Source organism: Glycine max, chromosome 16 (assembly GCF_000004515.6).
Source record: "Glycine max cultivar Williams 82 chromosome 16, Glycine_max_v4.0, whole genome shotgun sequence".
Lineage (NCBI taxonomy): Eukaryota > Viridiplantae > Streptophyta > Magnoliopsida > Fabales > Fabaceae > Glycine > Glycine max.
Window position 1 is genome coordinate 1776954 of NC_038252.2, and position 19469 is coordinate 1796422.

The 19469-nt window shown below is 31.6% G+C and overlaps 2 protein-coding genes across 2 annotated transcripts; both read left to right on the top strand.

Moving 5' to 3' along the window:
- Positions 1-2526: 2526 nt before the first annotated feature.
- Positions 2527-9198, top strand: LOC100799814 (probable L-gulonolactone oxidase 6). The gene is made up of 4 exons (XM_003548136.5): positions 2527-3331; positions 6970-7225; positions 7390-7491; positions 8046-9198. Exons 1-4 carry the CDS (start codon positions 2642-2644, stop codon positions 8753-8755), a joined length of 1758 nt encoding a protein of 585 aa, XP_003548184.1. The 5' UTR covers positions 2527-2641; the 3' UTR covers positions 8756-9198.
- Positions 9199-14272: 5074 nt separating this feature from the next.
- On the top strand, positions 14273-17050 carry LOC100789425 (probable L-gulonolactone oxidase 6). Its single transcript, XM_003548356.5, has 4 exons — positions 14273-14930; positions 15300-15555; positions 15729-15830; positions 16082-17050. The coding sequence occupies exons 1-4, from the start codon at positions 14502-14504 to the stop codon at positions 16789-16791; spliced, it is 1497 nt and encodes a 498-aa protein (XP_003548404.3). The 5' UTR covers positions 14273-14501; the 3' UTR covers positions 16792-17050.
- Positions 17051-19469: the final 2419 nt, after the last annotated feature.

Sequence of the window (19469 nt, forward strand, 5' to 3'; positions counted from 1 at the left end):
ATGCAAAATATTTTTCAATCATACTTGATTGTATTCCTGATGTAAGTCATAAAGAACAAATGTATTTTGTAGTACGGTTAGTAGATGTTTCTTCAACTCAAATACAAGTTTTTCAATGTTTTTTAGAAATTTTAAAAGTAGATGATACAACTAAAAAATACCTTTTTGATGCTATTATGAATGAAATAAATAATGTTGAACTTGATATTAGTAACTTAAGAGGACAAGGTTATGATAATGGATCAAATATGAAAGAAAAACATCAAGGGGTGCAAAAAAAATTTAGACTTTAATCCTCGATCAGTTTGTACTTCATGTAATTGTCATAGTCTAAATTTGGTACTTTGTGATATGGGTAACTCTTGTCCTACAATTATATCTTTTTTGGAGTACTACAACACATATATACTGTATTTTTTTATTCAATAAAAAGATGAAAAATTCTACTAGATCATATTGATAGCCTAACTCTTAAACTATTGTCACAAACACGATGAGAAAGTCGTATTGAAAGTATAAAGGCTTTAGTATTTCAAACTCCACAAATAAGAAATGTTTTATTAAAATTAGCTGAAATTAATGAAGATCTTAAAATAAAAGGCGGAGCTGATTGTTTAACAACTTATGAGCTTGAAAATGTTGAATTTTTGTTAAGTATGACTATTTGGTATGACATTATGTGTTGAAAACTCCATTAGTAAAAAGTTACAATCAAAAGATATGGGTATGGATGTTACTATAGAACAATTGAAAGGTCTTATTTTTTCTTCTTTTTTTTTTTTGAAAAATATAGAGAAGATGGATTTGAAAATACTATAATTTTTGCTAAAGAAATTGCTACGGAAATAGATATAGAACCTAAGTTTCATGAAAAACATGTTATTTGTAGAAAAAACAATTTGATGAGAATATTGATAATGAAGGTGTAAAATAGCCTAAAGAATTATTTAAAATTGATTATTTATTGTATATAATAGATCAAGCAATTACCTTATTAAGAAGTAGATTTGAATAATTTAAAATATATAAAGATATTTTTTATTTTCTATTTAGCATTAGGAAATTGAAGTCTTTGGATATTAATAATTTAAAAGAATATTATCTTAATCTTGAACGTTCATTAAAATATAATAATTACTCGGATATTGATGGATTAAATTTATTTACATAACTAAAAATTGTAAGAGAAATTATACAAGTAGAAAATGATACCGATTAACATACTTAATTATATAAAAAGAATTGATTCTTTTTCAAATGTTTTAATTGTTTATAGAATAATGTTAACAATTCCGATAAGTGTTGCTTCGACAAAAAGAAATTTTTTAAAACTAAAATTAATTAAATTTTATTTAAGATCAACAATGTTTCAGAAAAAATTGAATGAATTAGCTTTAATATCAATTGAAAAAAATGTTAAAAAAATTGATTATAATAAATTAATAAATAACTTTACATCCTTAAAACTTGAAAAATAAATTTTAAATAAAAATATGAATATTTAATGGAAATATTAATTTTTATTAAAAAAACTTATTGCATTAAAAAGGGTCTCATTTTAAAATTCAGTTTAGGCCTTTAAATATGTTGAAATATGTTGGGTCGACCCTGTTAGCAAAGATGACTTTTATGTAATTGTTTTCAAAACGCAAACTATAAGTCTTAATATGACAGCATATAATAAGAGTATTCTGTCAACATATGTATCCGTAGGATGCTAGTTTTGATTACGGATCCTTGGTGTGTTAAACATTCCACATACGACTGGCAGTTTTCTTCAATTAATAAGATGTCGCTACTTCAAATTTCAGCATGCATGCATCATTAACAATAATAATGAAAGGAAAAGAAAATGTAACTAAACCGAAGACCAACCAAGGATCACATGAACCTTACGGAAAAATCGATAAAAATAAAATATAAGAAAATATTCAATTAATTAAAGAGATTCCTAGCTCACATAAATACTCAAATTTCGTACACCAAGAAAAACAAAATCAAATTTCATAAGGTCTCCGCTGACAAAAAAGAAGAAGCCATAGATGTGGCGAGAAATTGAATAAGTTGATGTGGCAAGAAATTTCAAAACTGATGGCTTCAACTAATTGTATATGTTGAATATGTTGGCTTCAACCATGAGTAGGTGGCCAAAGTGCTAGATCTACTTGCAGCATACTAGTATAGTTTAAGTCAAATGATTGTTATCGGACACTTCTTAAAGGTGTATCTTGCGTACGTGAAGAGAAATGATCATTATTATTGGACACTTGCAGCATAATTAATTTTAGAAAAATGATTATCATTGATCGGCACTTCTTAATTAGGAGATGTATCTTGGGTATACCGTACACGTGTGAAGAGAAAAAAAAAATGATGAAATTGGTGATTGGTGATATACTATAAGAAAAATGAAATTGATGGTGACCCCGAGTTTGACTCTCTCTCTCTCTCTCTCTCTCTCTCTCTCTCTCTCTCTCTCTCTCTCTCTCTATATATATATATAAAAATGCTTAAGTAAAGCTCGTCCCAATATCTTTGCTCTATACTCCTTATCCTTAATTAAGAAAAAACGGCTTCAAATACTTGATAGTTGATAGATACCCAAAGATTATAAAAAGACACAAGTTCAAAACCTTGAACCATGCCATTTTTAAGCTTGACAATGATGTCAAACATAGCCTTCAGATTAACTCTTGTCTTTCTTTTATTTTCTGCGGTGCTCTCTACTCCTCCAGAGGATCCAATCAAGTGCGCCACTTCAGAGAACACAACCTGCACTATCACAAACTCCTATGGCGCCTTCCCTGATCGAAGCATTTGCAAAGCTGCTCAAGTGTTGTACCCCACCACCGAGCAAGAGCTTGTGTCAGTGGTTGCATCAGCAACCAGAAACAAAACCAAGATGAAAGTAGCTACCCGTTTTTCCCACAGCATCCCCAAGCTGGTGTGCCCAGAAGGCGAAAATGGGTTGTTAATAAGCACCAAATATCTCAACAAAATATTGAAGGTTGATGTGGAAACAAGAACAATGACTGTGGAGAGTGGTGTGACTCTGCAGCAACTTATAAATGAGGCTGCAAAGGTAGGGTTGGCCTTGCCATATGCACCATATTGGTGGGGTTTGACCATTGGAGGGCTTATGGGAACTGGTGCTCATGGAAGCACTTTGCGGGGGAAGGGAAGTGCTGTCCATGATTATGTGGTGGGGATTAGGATTGTAAGGCCTGCAGGTTCTGAAGATGGATATGCTAAGGTTGAGATCCTAAATGAACAGCATCAAGATTTAAGTGCAGCCAAAGTATCACTCGGTGTGCTGGGAGTTATTTCACAGGTACCATCTATCCAAATTATAGCATATGATGAAGTGTATAGAATAGAGAAGTTAAGTCATCATCAATGTGAATAGTAGATATCCTTGTTACAACTTACGATGATCGGATGAATGCTTACAAAATTGATTTTGAATTATATTTGATTTGTTAAAATTGATTTTGATGTAAATAATCTATGTTTGAGTATTTTTATTTTAATTAATAATATGTTAGTAATAAAACTTCATATAAATTTTTTAATCTAAAAGTTTTTTCAACTCAAAATTCATTTACGACCTGGCTAATTTTTTTTTATGTATCTCAATTAATATTTACTTAAAATTATATTATAGTTGTGATTTCAATCTGATTTTAAATGAGACAACTTAATTGAAACCAAGCACTTATAACTATGACATAAACTGATATGAAGCTACTAAATTGTACTGTACCATCAGTGAAAAAATAAATAAATGAAAGAAAAAATTTATGAAATGATTTTTCTAGTTTTCAATATATGTGTTTCTCTACGTGTGGGTGGGGGCCCGGAGGGTAGAATCAACGAACACTCGTTATCGGGTAAAATCATCCAACACTACTTGTCAAACTTCTATACTTGCACGACAGAACATATCTAACACTACTTGTCAAATTAAACTTCTATACTTGTATATGTGTACGGCTTAATAACATTTTACAGAATACGAAATTAATTAAAGGATATTTTTAAAATGATGTCATTATATTTATCATAAAAATAAAGAAATAATATAATTAAATAAGATTACAATAGTTAAAATTTATTTATATCTAAGTTCATTTTTCTTTTTACTTATAATATTGAGCTTAGAGGCAGTAATATATTATCTGACAAAATAAAGTAGCATGATGAAATATCAATTAGTTTCGGATTTGCATTTTTTTAATTATAATATACTTTAAAAGTACTTCCAATCCAACGGATAAATAGTTTTATTTCATAATTTACATAAATTTATCAAGTTGCTAAGGTAAAAAAGTTTAACACTAGTGAGAAATGAGTAATAAGTGAAATTTGAAATAATAAGTGTACTTTGCATTAATTTATACCATAGAATTAATTGTTTATGAGAAATGAAAACAATAAATATAAGTAATTAGATCTTATTTGAATGACTAAGATTAAAAAAGTAAAAAACTCTTTTAACTTTTAAGCGGTCGAGTAATAATTATTTAAATTTTAATCTTGATGATATATGTATGAGTTATAATTTTTATTTCTTGTGATAAGAAATGTTTTTACTATACTCCCTATGTTTTTTTATCAGCCAAATAAAACCTCATATATTAAGATGGCACAAGGGGTGCCCGCCCCAAATAGAAGGGACAGAAACATAAAGACAAAAACATAAAGGCCACCAAACATATTAGAATGGCCAATGAATCTGTTACAAGATATATAATTAGCTGAACAAAAAATATAACCATTCCTTACAACAAACCACAGCCCGAGAGAAATGAAGAAAATATTCCGGTGCCAATCTCCAAGTTAGAGCTTCCATTTTTGGACGGAATGGAGATGGACCACAATTGTTTTAAAAAATTAAATCTAAAAAATCAAGGTCAAGAGCATCCATCATTAATCTGTAAGCACCCCTTACAGAATGAAGTCCTTACCCAACCATTTCCAATTATTATCAAGTTGTTGTTTTGGAGTTATGCCTACAATATCCCTCAGAAGTGAATCCAAAATTTCCTTATCCTAAACAAAAAACTCCATATGCCAAGATAAATGCCAATTCCACACCACCTTTGTCTAACATCCTACTTCAGTAATCGACATATCCTGTTGCATAAAATTCACAAATAATCTAGGATACTTAACATGCAAAGATTGACTGCCCACCCATACATCCTTCCAAAATACAGTATCATCACCTCTCCCTACCTCTCTTCTCACATTCCTCCAAAACCAACCACATGTCTCACCTTGTTCACATACCTTGCAAATGTCTGACCACGATTTGGAGGAGGGTGATTTTGTAGAAGATTGTCATTTGAAGCAGCTCTTTGCTTGTTGATTCTTACCCATAGTGACTCCTTCTCCCTTAAAAACTATTACATCCATTTTGCAAGCAAGGCTTTATTGAACTTGCCCACTTCCTTGATGCCTAATCTACCCACCCCCTTATGTCTGCATACATTATCCTAGTTCACCCAACATAGTTTTTTCTCCTTCCTCTTGGCTCCCTAAAGGAAGTTGAGTTGTAGACTAGTGATTTCCTTAGCAACCTTCGTTGGTAATATGAAAAAAGAGAGAAAAATTAATGGTAAAGATGAAAGGACGAAATTTACAAGATACACTACTCTCCTCTTAAATGATAAGTGTTTGTGTCTCCAGGATGCTAACTTCCTCTTAAGTTTGTTTATCACTGGTCTCCATGTCTCACTCCTCTTGTAATTTCCACCCATTAGCATACCCAACTAAATAAAGGGGATGGACTTAACTTGGCAATTAAGAACAACGGCAAATCTTTAGATCCACATACCAGTAGTGGCGACTCTCGCCACTTTGCTCCCATGGAAGTTGACTTTTAGGCCTGACACCATCTCAAAGAACCTCAAAATTGCCTTAAGTGTTAGCAAATGTTGACGATTTGGTACACCAAAGAACAATGCATCATCAATGAAGTGTAAAGAAGAGACATGGAGATCACTATTGCCCACATGATATCCTTGAAACAGACCTTTGGAAGTGGCTTCCCTCATGAGGCCTCCCAATTCTTCAACCACCAACAGGAAGAGGAAGGGGGCTAAGGGATCACCTTGCCTGAATGCCTTCTGGTTCTTAAATTCCTCTGTTGGACTACCATTAAACATGATTGATATGGTAGATGATTAATAGATCCAAAGAGGAGAAAAACCACACCTATGGAGCATGTAATATAAGAATGACCATCTGACAGAGTCATAGGCCTTCTCAAAGTCAGCCTTGAAGACAATGTATGGTTTTTTTTCTGGCTTTGGCATCACTTATCACTTTATTAGCCACCACCATGCATATTTCTTCCCCTTAGGAAAGCTGAATGAGACTTAGTTATCAACTTATGAAGAACACCCCACCCCCCCCAACCTGATAGATAAACTTTTGCAATGATTTTATATAGGCTACTCACAAGAGAAATCGGCCTGTACTCCCTAAGAGATTGTGGGTTGTCATTTTTCAGAGTCAGGGACAAGAATGTTGCATTGGTACCCTTAGGTAACACTCCATGGGAACAAAACTCCTCCATAACCTTTAAAATATCCTCCTTAATCAAATTGCAACATTTTTTTTTATGAAGTGAAAGTTGAAACCATGTGGCCCAGAACATTTATTACCATCACACTCCCAACAAGTCTGTCTTACCTCCTCCTTTGAGAACCTAGAAATAAGCATGGCATTATCCTGTTCATCCATCCTTCTAAATCTCACGCCATCTAATCTCAGAGTCCCTATATATATATATATATATATATATATATACTTTCTTTAAATTCACACATCACTCGATGGATTAATATTATTTGATTTTGGTTTTGAAAGAAGACTATGCAAGTAAAGCTTTTATGTATGTACACCATTATGTAAGAGGCACCCTATAGGCTATATATGATTATTGGTCATCTCTTTTTCCAGATTACTCTAAAACTAGAACCCCTCTTCAAGCGATCCATCACTTATGTGGAAAAAGATGATTCAGATTTGGGAGACCAAGCTGCTGCTTTTGGAGATGCACATGAGTTTGGAGATATACTGTGGTACCCAAGTCAACGCAAGGTTCTCTATCGTGTTGATGATCGTGTCCCAACTAATACATCGGGAAATGGTCTTTACGACATTATTTCTTTCCGTCCCACTCCTTCAAATACGTCGGCTTTCATAAGAACCAGAGGTCTGCCTAGCTTTATTGAATTGAAATTCTCAACCTTTATAGTAATTAAATATACATTCAATTATTTTAATTTACATTTTGGTGCAAGCATACACATGTAATAAAAAGCAAACAACAAATTTCATGTTGCTAACATTTGTTTTGGTATATGATGGGGGTCACAGAGGATATTCAAGAATCCACTAAAGATGCCAATGGAAAGTGCATAGATGCAACTACCACAACGGACACCTTCATCACCGAAGCTTATGGTCTTACTAACAATGGTACTAGCTAGCTAAGTCAAAATATGATAGTAATTTCGTATACTTAAAAAAAAAATTCAATTTAGTATATTAACATATTTTTTTTTCAAATCAGCAAAAGATTAGGTTAAATTACTCATTTAATTCCTATAGTTTCATGATTCTTACCTTTTTAGTTTTTATAGTTTGAAAGTAGTCTTTTTAATCTCTATAGTTTACATTTTAATTCTCTTTTAGTCCCTTTAATTTTAAAAGTGATCTTTTTAGTTCTTATAGTTTCATGATTCTTACTTTTTAGTCCTTATAATTTTCAAATTATAAGAACTAAAAAAGAATTGAAATACAAATTATAAGGACTAAAAAGAACACTTTTAAATTACAGGAACTAAAAGAAAATTAAAATGTAAACTATAGAAACTAAAAATATTACTTTCAAACTATAGAAACCAAAAAGATAAGAATCATAAAATTATAGAGATCAAATGATTAATTTAACCTTATAATATAAACGATAAAGGATACCAAAGTTACCAAATTACAAGAATAATATAAAGTATTTGTTTATATAATTGTAGGTATAATCTTCACTGGATACCCAGTAATTGGATTTCAAAACCGCCTTCAATCATCTGGGTCATGCTTGGATAGTCCTCAAGACGCATTGAACACAACATGTGCCTGGGATCCGAGGGTGAAAGGCTTGTTCTTTTACCAAACCGCATTTAGCATTAAGTTGTCCTTTGTAAAAAGCTTTATTGAAGATGTGCAAAAGCTAGTTGAATTGGAGCCAAAGGGATTATGTGTCTTAGGGCTTTACAATGGAATGTTAATGCGCTATGTCACGGCTTCAAGTGCCTACTTGGGGCACCAAGAGGATGCTTTAGACATTGATATCACCTACTACCGTAGCAAAGACCCAATGGCTCCCAGGCTTTATGAAGACATTCTTGAAGAGATTGAACAAGTTGGGATTTTCAAATATGGAGGGCTACCTCATTGGGGTAAGAATAGAAACTTGGCGTTTAAAGGAGTCATCAAGAAGTACAAAGATGCAAAGAAATTTTTGAAGGTTAAAGAGAAGTATGATTCGCATGGGCTTTTCTCAAATACGTGGACAGACCAAGTGTTGGGGCTAAAAGATGGAGTGACAATACTGAAGGATGGGTGTGCATTAGAAGGTTTGTGTATTTGCTCCCAGGATAGTCATTGCAATCCAAGCAAAGGTTACTATTGCAGGCCAGGCAAAGTTTACAAGAAAGCAAGGGTTTGTACTCATTTGAAATGAGACCAAATTTATCAGAAAAGACATCGATGCTATATGCTAAGTGATACTATTTATATATGTAACTTATATCTTACAAATGATGAAAAGTAAAATGTACTGCATGATTACAAAGTTTAAGTGTGGCATTAGTTGCCATTGAATAGTAATTATGTTTGATATTCTAAAAAGCACCTTACTCTAGAATTTTGTAGATAGTAAAGTAATAAATTAAGATTCTGCAAACACCATTCTAGGTATAATGCAGTTTATATTGAAGACTGTCAATGACACTTCTTATAGGTAAACCACTGCTCCTACGCTATTCTTTTGAGTGAGATATGGTACCACATGATCATTGAGTAAAGATTTAGGGACATCTCATGCATGAGCATAATGTTTGCAGTGTATTGTGTTGGATTGTATTGTGTTGAGATTAAGTGAAATGTGTGTGTGCCTTTCATTTTTATTAATGTTCTTATGCTATTGGGAAGAAAGATTATTGTTGTTGTTATTATTATTCTTTTTATTGCAGTCGCATGTCATTCCAAGTAAAAGCAAACATTAATAATTTCAATCCGCGATGCTTCATGAAAACAAGTTCGAAATCCTTTTTTTTTTCTTTCATTTTATCAACTATATATGGGTTAATTAATGTAAGTTGAAACCAAATAGCTAGCGTAGCACGTGAGTACGTAGGTAGCAAAATCCAACGGAAACAAAGGCTATTGTGGTATTCATTATATACAAAAGAAAATGAAGTTAGAAGAAAAAGACACAGACTAAATTAAAATACCAAAGAAGCACATAAAAGTCAATATAAAAAACAAAATAAAGAGTGACGTGCGGCAAATTCGACCAAAATTCAACAACTCATATACACACAATAAATAACAATGATAAAACCAAAAAAATGACCGCAAAGAAAAGAGGAAACTGCATGAGGCTAGAGTGCATGCATGATACCACATTATTTCTTACAAGGGTTAGTAGACGGAGGCTCAAGGATTGGTTCTAGGAATCAAAGGTGGTACTGCAGGTGATAAGGTGTGTTGTGAGCAGTGGGGATCTACATTAATTATAATGATGCATCCCCGTCATTTTAAAAAAAATTACATATTATGTTGAGCGTGTAGATTTTGTCCCTCCTAATTTTGTGTATTAGACCCTCCTATTCTATATTTTTTACCCCTTTCATAATATTAATTATTAATTTTTATTATTTAAATAAATTGTCTCTCCTAACATAGGGTCTGGCCACTAGTTGTAAGTAGTGTTAGATGCTTGAAAAACAAGCCACTCCTACGTACAAAAAATAAATGAATTTAAATTTTTTTTTGGACAAATCCAAAGAAGGATTTCCATATCTTCATCACAAAAAATTTCTAAATTCCAATAAATCCAATACCAAATAGCCGCTAAAAAACATAATTCCGAAAACACAAGTGCTCTAACAATACCTTCTTGTAGTTGCTTATATATAAATAAAATCTATAAGAACTTATAAGCTCCAATGTTATTAATCTCAAGTTGCTTAGTTTAAAAACCAACATAAGGAACTGCATTGGAATTACTCCAAGAATATCTCCACTATCCTATTTGAGCAAAGAAGGTTGGGTTAGTATAAAAGAATTGTTGTTTTGAAGCTTAATTTTAAAAAAAAATTCAGACCCTAGAAATCTAACAAAAAAAGGAGGGGTATACTAAGGCAACAATGAAGAAGATCAAGGAAAGCAGAAGAGGCAAAAATCAAAACCAACAACTTTGAAAATAAATCACAAAAAAATAAAAAATTTCAGAAACTAATTAAATTGCAATAAAAATAAAATTAAAAAAATTATGAGTTGCATGACATCTTTTGTTGAATTTTAAGAGATCCTTATAAAATACCAATAACTACCAAGAACACATTTTGTTAAATTATTAAGAGGGGTTATGAAGAATACCTGAATTCATAATAATTAATCAAACAAATACAACAGCTGAAAAATAGTTACGAACAATTAGTTTAATGACTTTCCTCAATCAAATTTACTTATTGCTTATGTTATTGTCATTTTTTCTTTAAACGAGGAGAGGAAAAACTATTTCTTGATATGGAATGTTGGAAATCATAATCGTGCTTTAGATTTTAAACTTATTATGGTTTTTATTATCTCTTAATGATTCAAACTGATTTCCATTCATTAAATCCATACTACTAAAAAAGTGATTTTTTTATTATGCACATCCTAAGACAGTTCCATAAAAAAGTAAGTTTTTTGTGATGCACATTCATTAAATATACTCTTATACTTGAGCTTTGTATCAAATTAATATTCCCCTAATTAAGTGTTTTGCGTTGAACAACCTTTTGTTTTAATTTTATAATAATAATCGATGATGATTTGTGTCTTATTTCAATTCTCTTACACTTGATGATAAATTGACAAGGTATCCTGGGGAAAAAAGCACTGCTCATCGAAGGGAAAACAGACCCAGGAAGTGTCAGAATTTCAGGTTCAATTCAGGTCATGAATTCCCAGTGGGTGGAAACGCTTTGTATCTTGATCAAATTGACATCTTCACACTTGACAAGCATATGATTCCCGTATTACATTTGATATAGGGCAGTGATCGAAAGGAAGATTTGAGTATAAGAAGAATCAAGACCAAGTTATCAACAATGGAGAATCAAGATCATAAACATTAATCAACAACGGTGATGTTAGAAGTTTATTATTATTATTATTGGAAAATAAGATTTCACATATATGCAAAGCAGCTTCGTGTAGCAGATCTGAGATTCACATCAAATCTCCTTGGAATATTGTGATTTCAGATCTTTCCAACCATCAACAGCTCTATCCATCCATAAAATGCTTTGACGAATCGAGGTTGAAACGGAATGAACAATCCAGGAGACAACCATATTGTTGCACCTGTGCCAAGCAGAATGCAATGAATTGTTTTGTTGTGGCTCGAAAATGGTTCCATCAACGAACTCCAGTTTGTTCTTCGCACTTAAAGCAATGAGCATAGAACGGTTCCATGAATTGTAATTTGTTGGATCCAGAACAGGAGAAACCAAAGCAGTTGTTGGATTCTCACTCGGATGCAAATAGTAAGGATTATGCACATCTAGTGTTTGATTAAAAGTTTCATTCATTGCGACAGAAAAATCACCGATTAAAGGTGGAGAGAAGAATCAGAGTATCGATGCGCAACAAAACTCTTCAATTGAAGTGGTCTAATACCATCATGAAATTCATTCTCAACATATTTGATGAACAAAAGAAAGAGAGAATTCGAGAAGAGAAAAAGAAAGAAGCACAAAATGATAGATATTATTGATCAATAAAATAATAAATTACAAATAGAGTCCAAAACTGTATTACATACATGCTACAAACAAAGAGAAAGACTAATTAACTAAGCTAGTTAACTAAGTGCAGTAACAATAACTAACTACAGTTAGGATAACCATCAGGATAACCAACTATAACTAAGAATTTAGAATTTTTAAATTATAGGTATAAAGTAAATTTGAACTCTATGACTAATGTGCTTTCATATGATATTATGTTTTCTAATGTTTAAATTTGCATCGTATTTACTCATATTCAAAACTTATTTGTTTACTGTTATACTCTCAACTTAAAAAATGTTTTTTTAAATGTGTAATGAGTTGAGTGAGCCGTGCGGAAGCAAGGATACCTTACTAATTCTTACCATATTTGGAAGATAGTCTCATACACGTCTACACCTATTCATAAGTGTCGCATCATCAAACGTGAAAAAGCAAAAAAATAAAAACAGCAGAACCTATAGGAAAACTATAGAGTATAGACAACATAATTTGATAATGAAAACCCACCTATATATAACAGAGCCTCCTCCTACGAAACATGAAAAAAAATCACAAGTCTTTGTCTGAACAACCAGCTTTACTCTTCAACTGTTCTTCTTCTTTCATCTCTCGCCTATCGAATTCGAACCCGACACTACATCAAATTTTTAGGGTTCCTCAACTCTCTCTCTCTAATCTACCCCTCTTCTTCTTTGCTTGTATGAAGAAGAATTAAGTTTTTATTTTTATTTTTTTTACAGAAACTAGAATTAGGATTTTACCTCTATACAAAATTATGCCCTTTTTTGTTTCAACTTTGTAATTTTGTAATTTTTGTTGGCTTAATTTTGATTTCAGTTTTGATGTAAAAATCTCAATCCAATACACTCCTTAATTTCACAACAAAAACCAAATTTACCCCACCTCTACATCACAAGCAAACGTGTATCTATAGGTATCATCGGGGAATCTACACTTTGATAGGGCACAAGTATGGATAATACTTTAAATAGAAACCGGTACAAGTATTTTCCTACCCGTGTCGTCCCCATACTTTATACTTACTATTCTTTTGAAGACTAAAGCTAAAACTTTAAAGATAAACATATGCCATAAAGGATTACTCTCTCACTCACTCTCACCACTCAAGTCTAAAGTCTCAAGATAGTTTTTGGGTGATAAGAATGTGATTTTCATAGGAATTTTTTTTTTACTAGGATAGGTTTAATATTATTAAGATTATTTTTTAAGTATCTTTTGCAAAAAAAAAGTTAAATTATAGGAAGGGGATTGTTATACCATCACCAACTGGGACATGAATCAATAAAAAATTTCATGTCCACCAAGGATAAGGATGGTGATGGTTTTGCGAAAATAAAAATGGAACAGAAAATCACATACACGTCTCCGCCTCGTTGTCATATCTACCCATGTCATTTTTTTAAAAACCTTTCTTCTTCTCCCCAATATCTTATATTAGTCTCGTCCTCTCCACAATCTTTAATCTCACTCTCTACTTATTTGTTATGGGTTTTGGATGATGACAATGTTAGTGATGACAAAGATATATTGGTGGAGTCTATTAGGATGGAGGCTAACAACACTTTAAAAAAATATTTGATAAGGATTAATAAGAAATTATTTGTATATTTTAGAGAGCAAAATGAAAAAAAATATATATATTAAAATGACTACAATAAAATAATAAAAATAAAAAAATTGGTTGTTTTATTAGAAATTCAATGTAAAAAAATTATTAGAGACCCAAAATAAAATTCATTAAGTTATCGAGGACTAAAAATATATTTAAGTCATTCAATTTTAACTATATTTCTATTAAGCAAATAATTATATATATATATATATATATATATATATATATATATATATATCCATTTCTATTTTTTCCTTATTTTTATATTCTATTTTTTTTATTACATTACTTATCAAATTTTTTTGTCTCCTTTTGTTTTTTCTTTCTACCCTTCTCTTGCTCATGTTTCGTAACAACCCCCCAATGTCAACCTTTGACCTTGAGCTTGAGTTCATATATACCCATAAATACTCAATTAAAGCTCGTCCCACTATCTTTGCTTTATACTCATAAATAAAACGGTACCCATATATATATATATATATATATATATATATATATATATATATATATATATATAGTTCAAAACCTCATTTTTAAGCTTGAAAATGATGTCAAACATAGCCTTCAGATCAACTATTGTCTTTCTTTTATTTTCTGCGGTGCTCTCTACTCCTCCAGAGGATCCAATCAAGTGCGCCACTTCAGAGAACACAACCTGCACTATCACAAACTCCTATGGTGCCTTCCCTGATCGAAGCATTTGCAAAGCTGCTCAAGTGTTGTACCCCACCACCGAGCAAGAGCTTGTGTCAGTGGTTGCATCAGCAACCAGAAACAAAACCAAGATGAAAGTAGCTACCCGTTTTTCCCACAGCATCCCCAAGCTGGTGTGCCCAGAAGGCGAAAATGGGTTGTTAATAAGCACCAAATATCTCAACAAAATATTGAAGGTTGATGTGGAAACAAGAACAATGACTGTGGAGAGTGGTGTGACTCTGCAGCAACTTATAAATGAGGCTGCAAAGGTAGGGTTGGCCTTGCCATATGCACCATATTGGTGGGGTTTGACCATTGGAGGGCTTATGGGAACTGGTGCTCATGGAAGTACTTTGCGGGGGAAGGGAAGTGCTGTCCATGATTATGTGGTGGAGCTTAGGATTGTTCGGCCTGCTGGTCCTGAAGATGGCTATGCTATGGTTGAGAACCTCAATGAACAACATGAAGATCTCAATGCAGCCAAAGTATCACTCGGTGTGCTGGGGGTTATTTCACAGGTACCATCTATTCTTAATTTGCTACCTACCTGAATATATCTGTTTGATATGGTGTTTCTCTTTTTATGTGCACAAAGGGTGAAATGTAATCAGTTTTAAGCAAAAATATCCTTGGTCCAAACCAAGCTTTGAAAATGAGGTTGTAGGTCGCAGTTTTTATCTATAATAATATATTTTTGTTTATATTTATAACAAATAAATTATCGTAAAGTTAGCTTACTATATTTTTTTTAATAAGTAATATGATCCGATTTCACACATCGCTCGTTGAATTAATAATTCCATTTTGGTTTTGAACGAAAACTATGGAGATTAAGTTTTTCATGCTTGCAAGAGGCACCATATAATGATTGGTCATATCTTTTCCAGATTACTCTAAAACTAGAACCCCTCTTCAAGCGATCCATCACGTATGTGGCAAAAGATGATTCAGATTTGGGAGGCCAAGTGGTTGCTTTTGGAGATGCACACGAGTTTGCAGATATAACATGGTACCCAAGTCAACACAAGGCTATCTATCGTGTTGATGATCGTGTCCCAATTAATACATCAGGCAATGGTCTTTACGACTTTATCCCTTTTCGTCCCACTCCTTCACTTGCATCGGTTTTCATAAGAACCACAGGTTTGCCTAGCTTAATTGAATTGGAATGCACAAACTTTATAGTTTTCTCATCAGAATATTTTATTTAACACTTTGGTGCAAGCATTTACTTTGGAGCAAGCATGCACATGAAGTGAAGATCAAACAACAATTTCTTTGTTGCTAACATTTATTTTGGTTTGACGGGGTCACAGAGGAAATTCAAGAATCCACTAATGATGCCAATGGAAAGTGCATAGTTGCTAGTACCGCATCAAATACCCTTATCACCGCAGCTTATGGACTTACTAACAATGGTACACTTTAAGTCAAAATATAATATAATTTCTTTTATCAGTAAATGTTATTTTATTAATTTTCATTAAAAATGTTAGTAAAAGAAATTCAAATCCATGATTTCTTCCTTTTTCTTCTTATTCACCTTTAAGTATTTCCTTTCTGACCATTAAGTCAAATTTATATCTCATATATAATATAAATGTTTACGCTTAACAAAAGAAATCAATATAATAAGCTAAAGTATTTGTTTTATATTTAATATTTGCAGGTATAATCTTCGCTGGATACCCTATAATTGGATTTCAGAATCGCCTTCAATCATCTGGGTCATGCTTGGATAGTCTTCAAGATGCATTGATCACAACATGTGCCTGGGATCCTAGGATGAAGGGCTTGTTCTTTCACCAAACCACATTTAGCATTAGGTTGTCCTTTGTAAAAAGCTTTATTGAAGATGTGCAAAAGCTAGTTGAATTGGAGCCAAAGGGATTATGTGTCTTAGGGCTTTACAATGGAATGCTCATGCGCTATGTCACGGCTTCAAGTGCCTATTTGGGGCACCAAGAAAATGCTTTAGACATTGATATCACCTACTACCGTAGCAAGGATCCAATGACTCCTAGACTTTACGAAGACATTCTTGAAGAGGTTGAACAACTTGGGATTTTCAAATATGGAGGACTACCTCATTGGGGTAAGAATAGGAACTTGGCATTTGAAGGAGCCATCAAGAAGTACAAAAGTGCCGAGTATTTTTTGAAGGTTAAAGAGAAGTATGATTTGGATGGGCTTTTCTCAAGTACGTGGACAGACCAAGTGTTGGGGCTAAAAGATGGAGTGACAATATTGAAGGATGGGTGTGCATTAGAAGGTTTATGTATTTGCTTGCAAGATAGTCATTGCAATCCAAGTAAAGGTTACTATTGCAGGCCAGGCAAAGTTTATAAGGAAGCAAGGGTTTGTACTAATTTGAAATGAGACCAAATTTATCAGAAAGGGCGATAATGCTGTATGATAAGTGAATAACTTTTAAAAATAATAAAAATAAATTGTATTGATTACAAAGTTGAAAGGTTAAGTTTCTATTGTATTAATTAGGACTCATTATGTGAAAGGTCATGTAGTTACCTTTTAGTTTTATTTCCTCTGTTTGGGCACTTGGCAGAAAACACTATTTCAAGAATCGGGGGAGGGGGGTATGCATATGATATGATGTAACTCGGGGGGAATATGTCTGTTAGCGTGTTATGCTGGACGTATTCTCCAATAATCACAAAACATTGATTTTTTTTAAAATCAATATTAATAAATTAGTTTTAATTACAAGTATATCACCGTCTTTATATTAATATTGATTTTGTCAAAAATCAATATTAACCTAATTTTGTTAAATGTATAATTTTTAGTAATGTTAATTTGATATTAGTAGTGTAAATTTTTTTTTTAAAATTATAGTTAGTAACATAATTATTAACAAAATGAATTAATATTAAACTATGTTACTTTTTTATTATTTTTGAATGTAATGTTTATAGAACATTATTATTACTTCATGCAATTATTGTCAATATTAAATAAAAAAAACTTTAACAACATAGGTTAAATACAAAATTTGATAAAATATCGTAAAAGTAATATTTATTTATATTTGATAATATTTTTTAAATGTTGTCAAAAGTTTTTAACAATATTTTTATTAAGTGTTAAAAAAAATTACTAAAGATTACATGTGTTTTTGTAGTGAACTTTCTTCACTTTATTTAATGTTATTATTTAAAAATACTTTTTTGAATTAATTTTTTTAGTAATTTTTATATCAAATTCTACTGAAGACAATTAATTTATTTTAACTATTTTATATTTACACATGAAATTATTCTTTTTTAAAAAAATATGTTTTTTCCTCTGAAATATTATAAAGTTGGTTTTACTACCAAAAAACTAAAAAGAAATTCTCTTTGGTCTCTCTAATGCATTCTAAAATTATCATTTTTAGTCCTCAAAATAATAATTTAGATAACATTTAATAACAATCGAAATAACATTATCTAAACTATTTTGAAGGCCAAAAGGCATGTATTTTCAAATTGAATGAGCCAAAAATTAGAGAAAAATATTTAAAAATTAAAATTATTTTTTCACTCATTTGAATTTGAAGAAAATATTTGACACTGTCCTTACACCTGAGAGTTTTCTTCAATTAATTACTAGCTGTAAGTATTCCAAAGTCTGACATATATAATTAAAAATAACAATGAAAGAGATTAAGAATGTCACCAAAGCGAAGACGGACGAATGTCATGCACCTGATGCATAAGAAAAAAAAAATCAATTAAAATTCCTAGCACATAGAAATATGCAAATGTCATAGTCTCCACTGACAATTGTCATAGATGTGGCAAGAAATAGAATATGTTGAGATATGTGTGAAGGTGTGTTGGCTTCAACTATGAGTAAGTGGCCAAAGTGCTAGATCACTTCCTAGCTGCATTTATTTCATGAAAAATGATTATTGGAGACTTCTAGAGCTGTATTGATCATCTTGCGTGAAGAGAAAATATGAAAAAGAACAAAAACAAAAAATAGATGCAATTGGTGATATAAAAATCAAAAGAAAAATGAAATATAGAAAACAAAATAAAATTTATGAGTGCGTATATTAAATAATATCATTATTGTGTATTTTAACTCTTCAATTCAAAGACAGCATAGAGCAAGATTGAAGGCATAGCAACACTTATTCTATTTTTATTTTTTCTTATTTTAAGTCTCAAGTTTAGGACAGGTGTATTAATACTGCTAGGATAGACTCAACCAAAACAACAAAAAATATAATTCATCTTCCCAAGTTAAAATAGTCCCGAGACTTACTTGTTGTCACGTGTAATGAACAAAGAATGCAACCTTTATTAATTAAAAACCGACACTAATCACTTTATGTGAGGAAATTTAGAACGTGAATATTAATCCCACCTAATTGGTTCCAAAAAATAATAGGTGTGACACTCTTATTTTTCCGGAACCTTCAGTTCACAAGACACTAACTCGTCGTTTAGTTTAATTTAAATAAAGAGAAGGAAATATAAGAAAAGAAAATACGTACGATAAAAGTATTACATTTTTTAAATTTATTTGGAAAAAAAGATAGGAAAGATTTTTTTATGGATTCACACTAAGAAAAGTTCTCCCTCAATAAAGGGATAACAGAAGAGGGAAGTTAATTTTTTACGTAAAAATTAAATAATTTTTTTGTAGCATAACATAAAAAAATAAATAAATATTCTTTAGTTGAGAAAATAATATAATAAAATGTTTAAACTCTTAAATAATATAATTTTTTAATTTTATTTAATTATTTATTATTCTCCTCGATCGGTCCCCCATTTATTAAAATAAGTAAAAACAAATAATGAACTTCAGCTTGTGTCAAAGTTCAACTCTCACACTAATAATTATATTTATATTTTAACAGATTCATTCCCTTCCGTGATACCAAAACGCGGAATTGCAATGATTAATGTTAAGCTTGACCTTGAGTCTGTACAAAGAAATACTCAATTAAAGCTCTCTCCTAGTTTCCTTGTTCTGCACTCCTTAGTATGCCAAACAGCTTCTCATATACTTGATATACCCAAAACTGTAAGGAAAATGTTAAC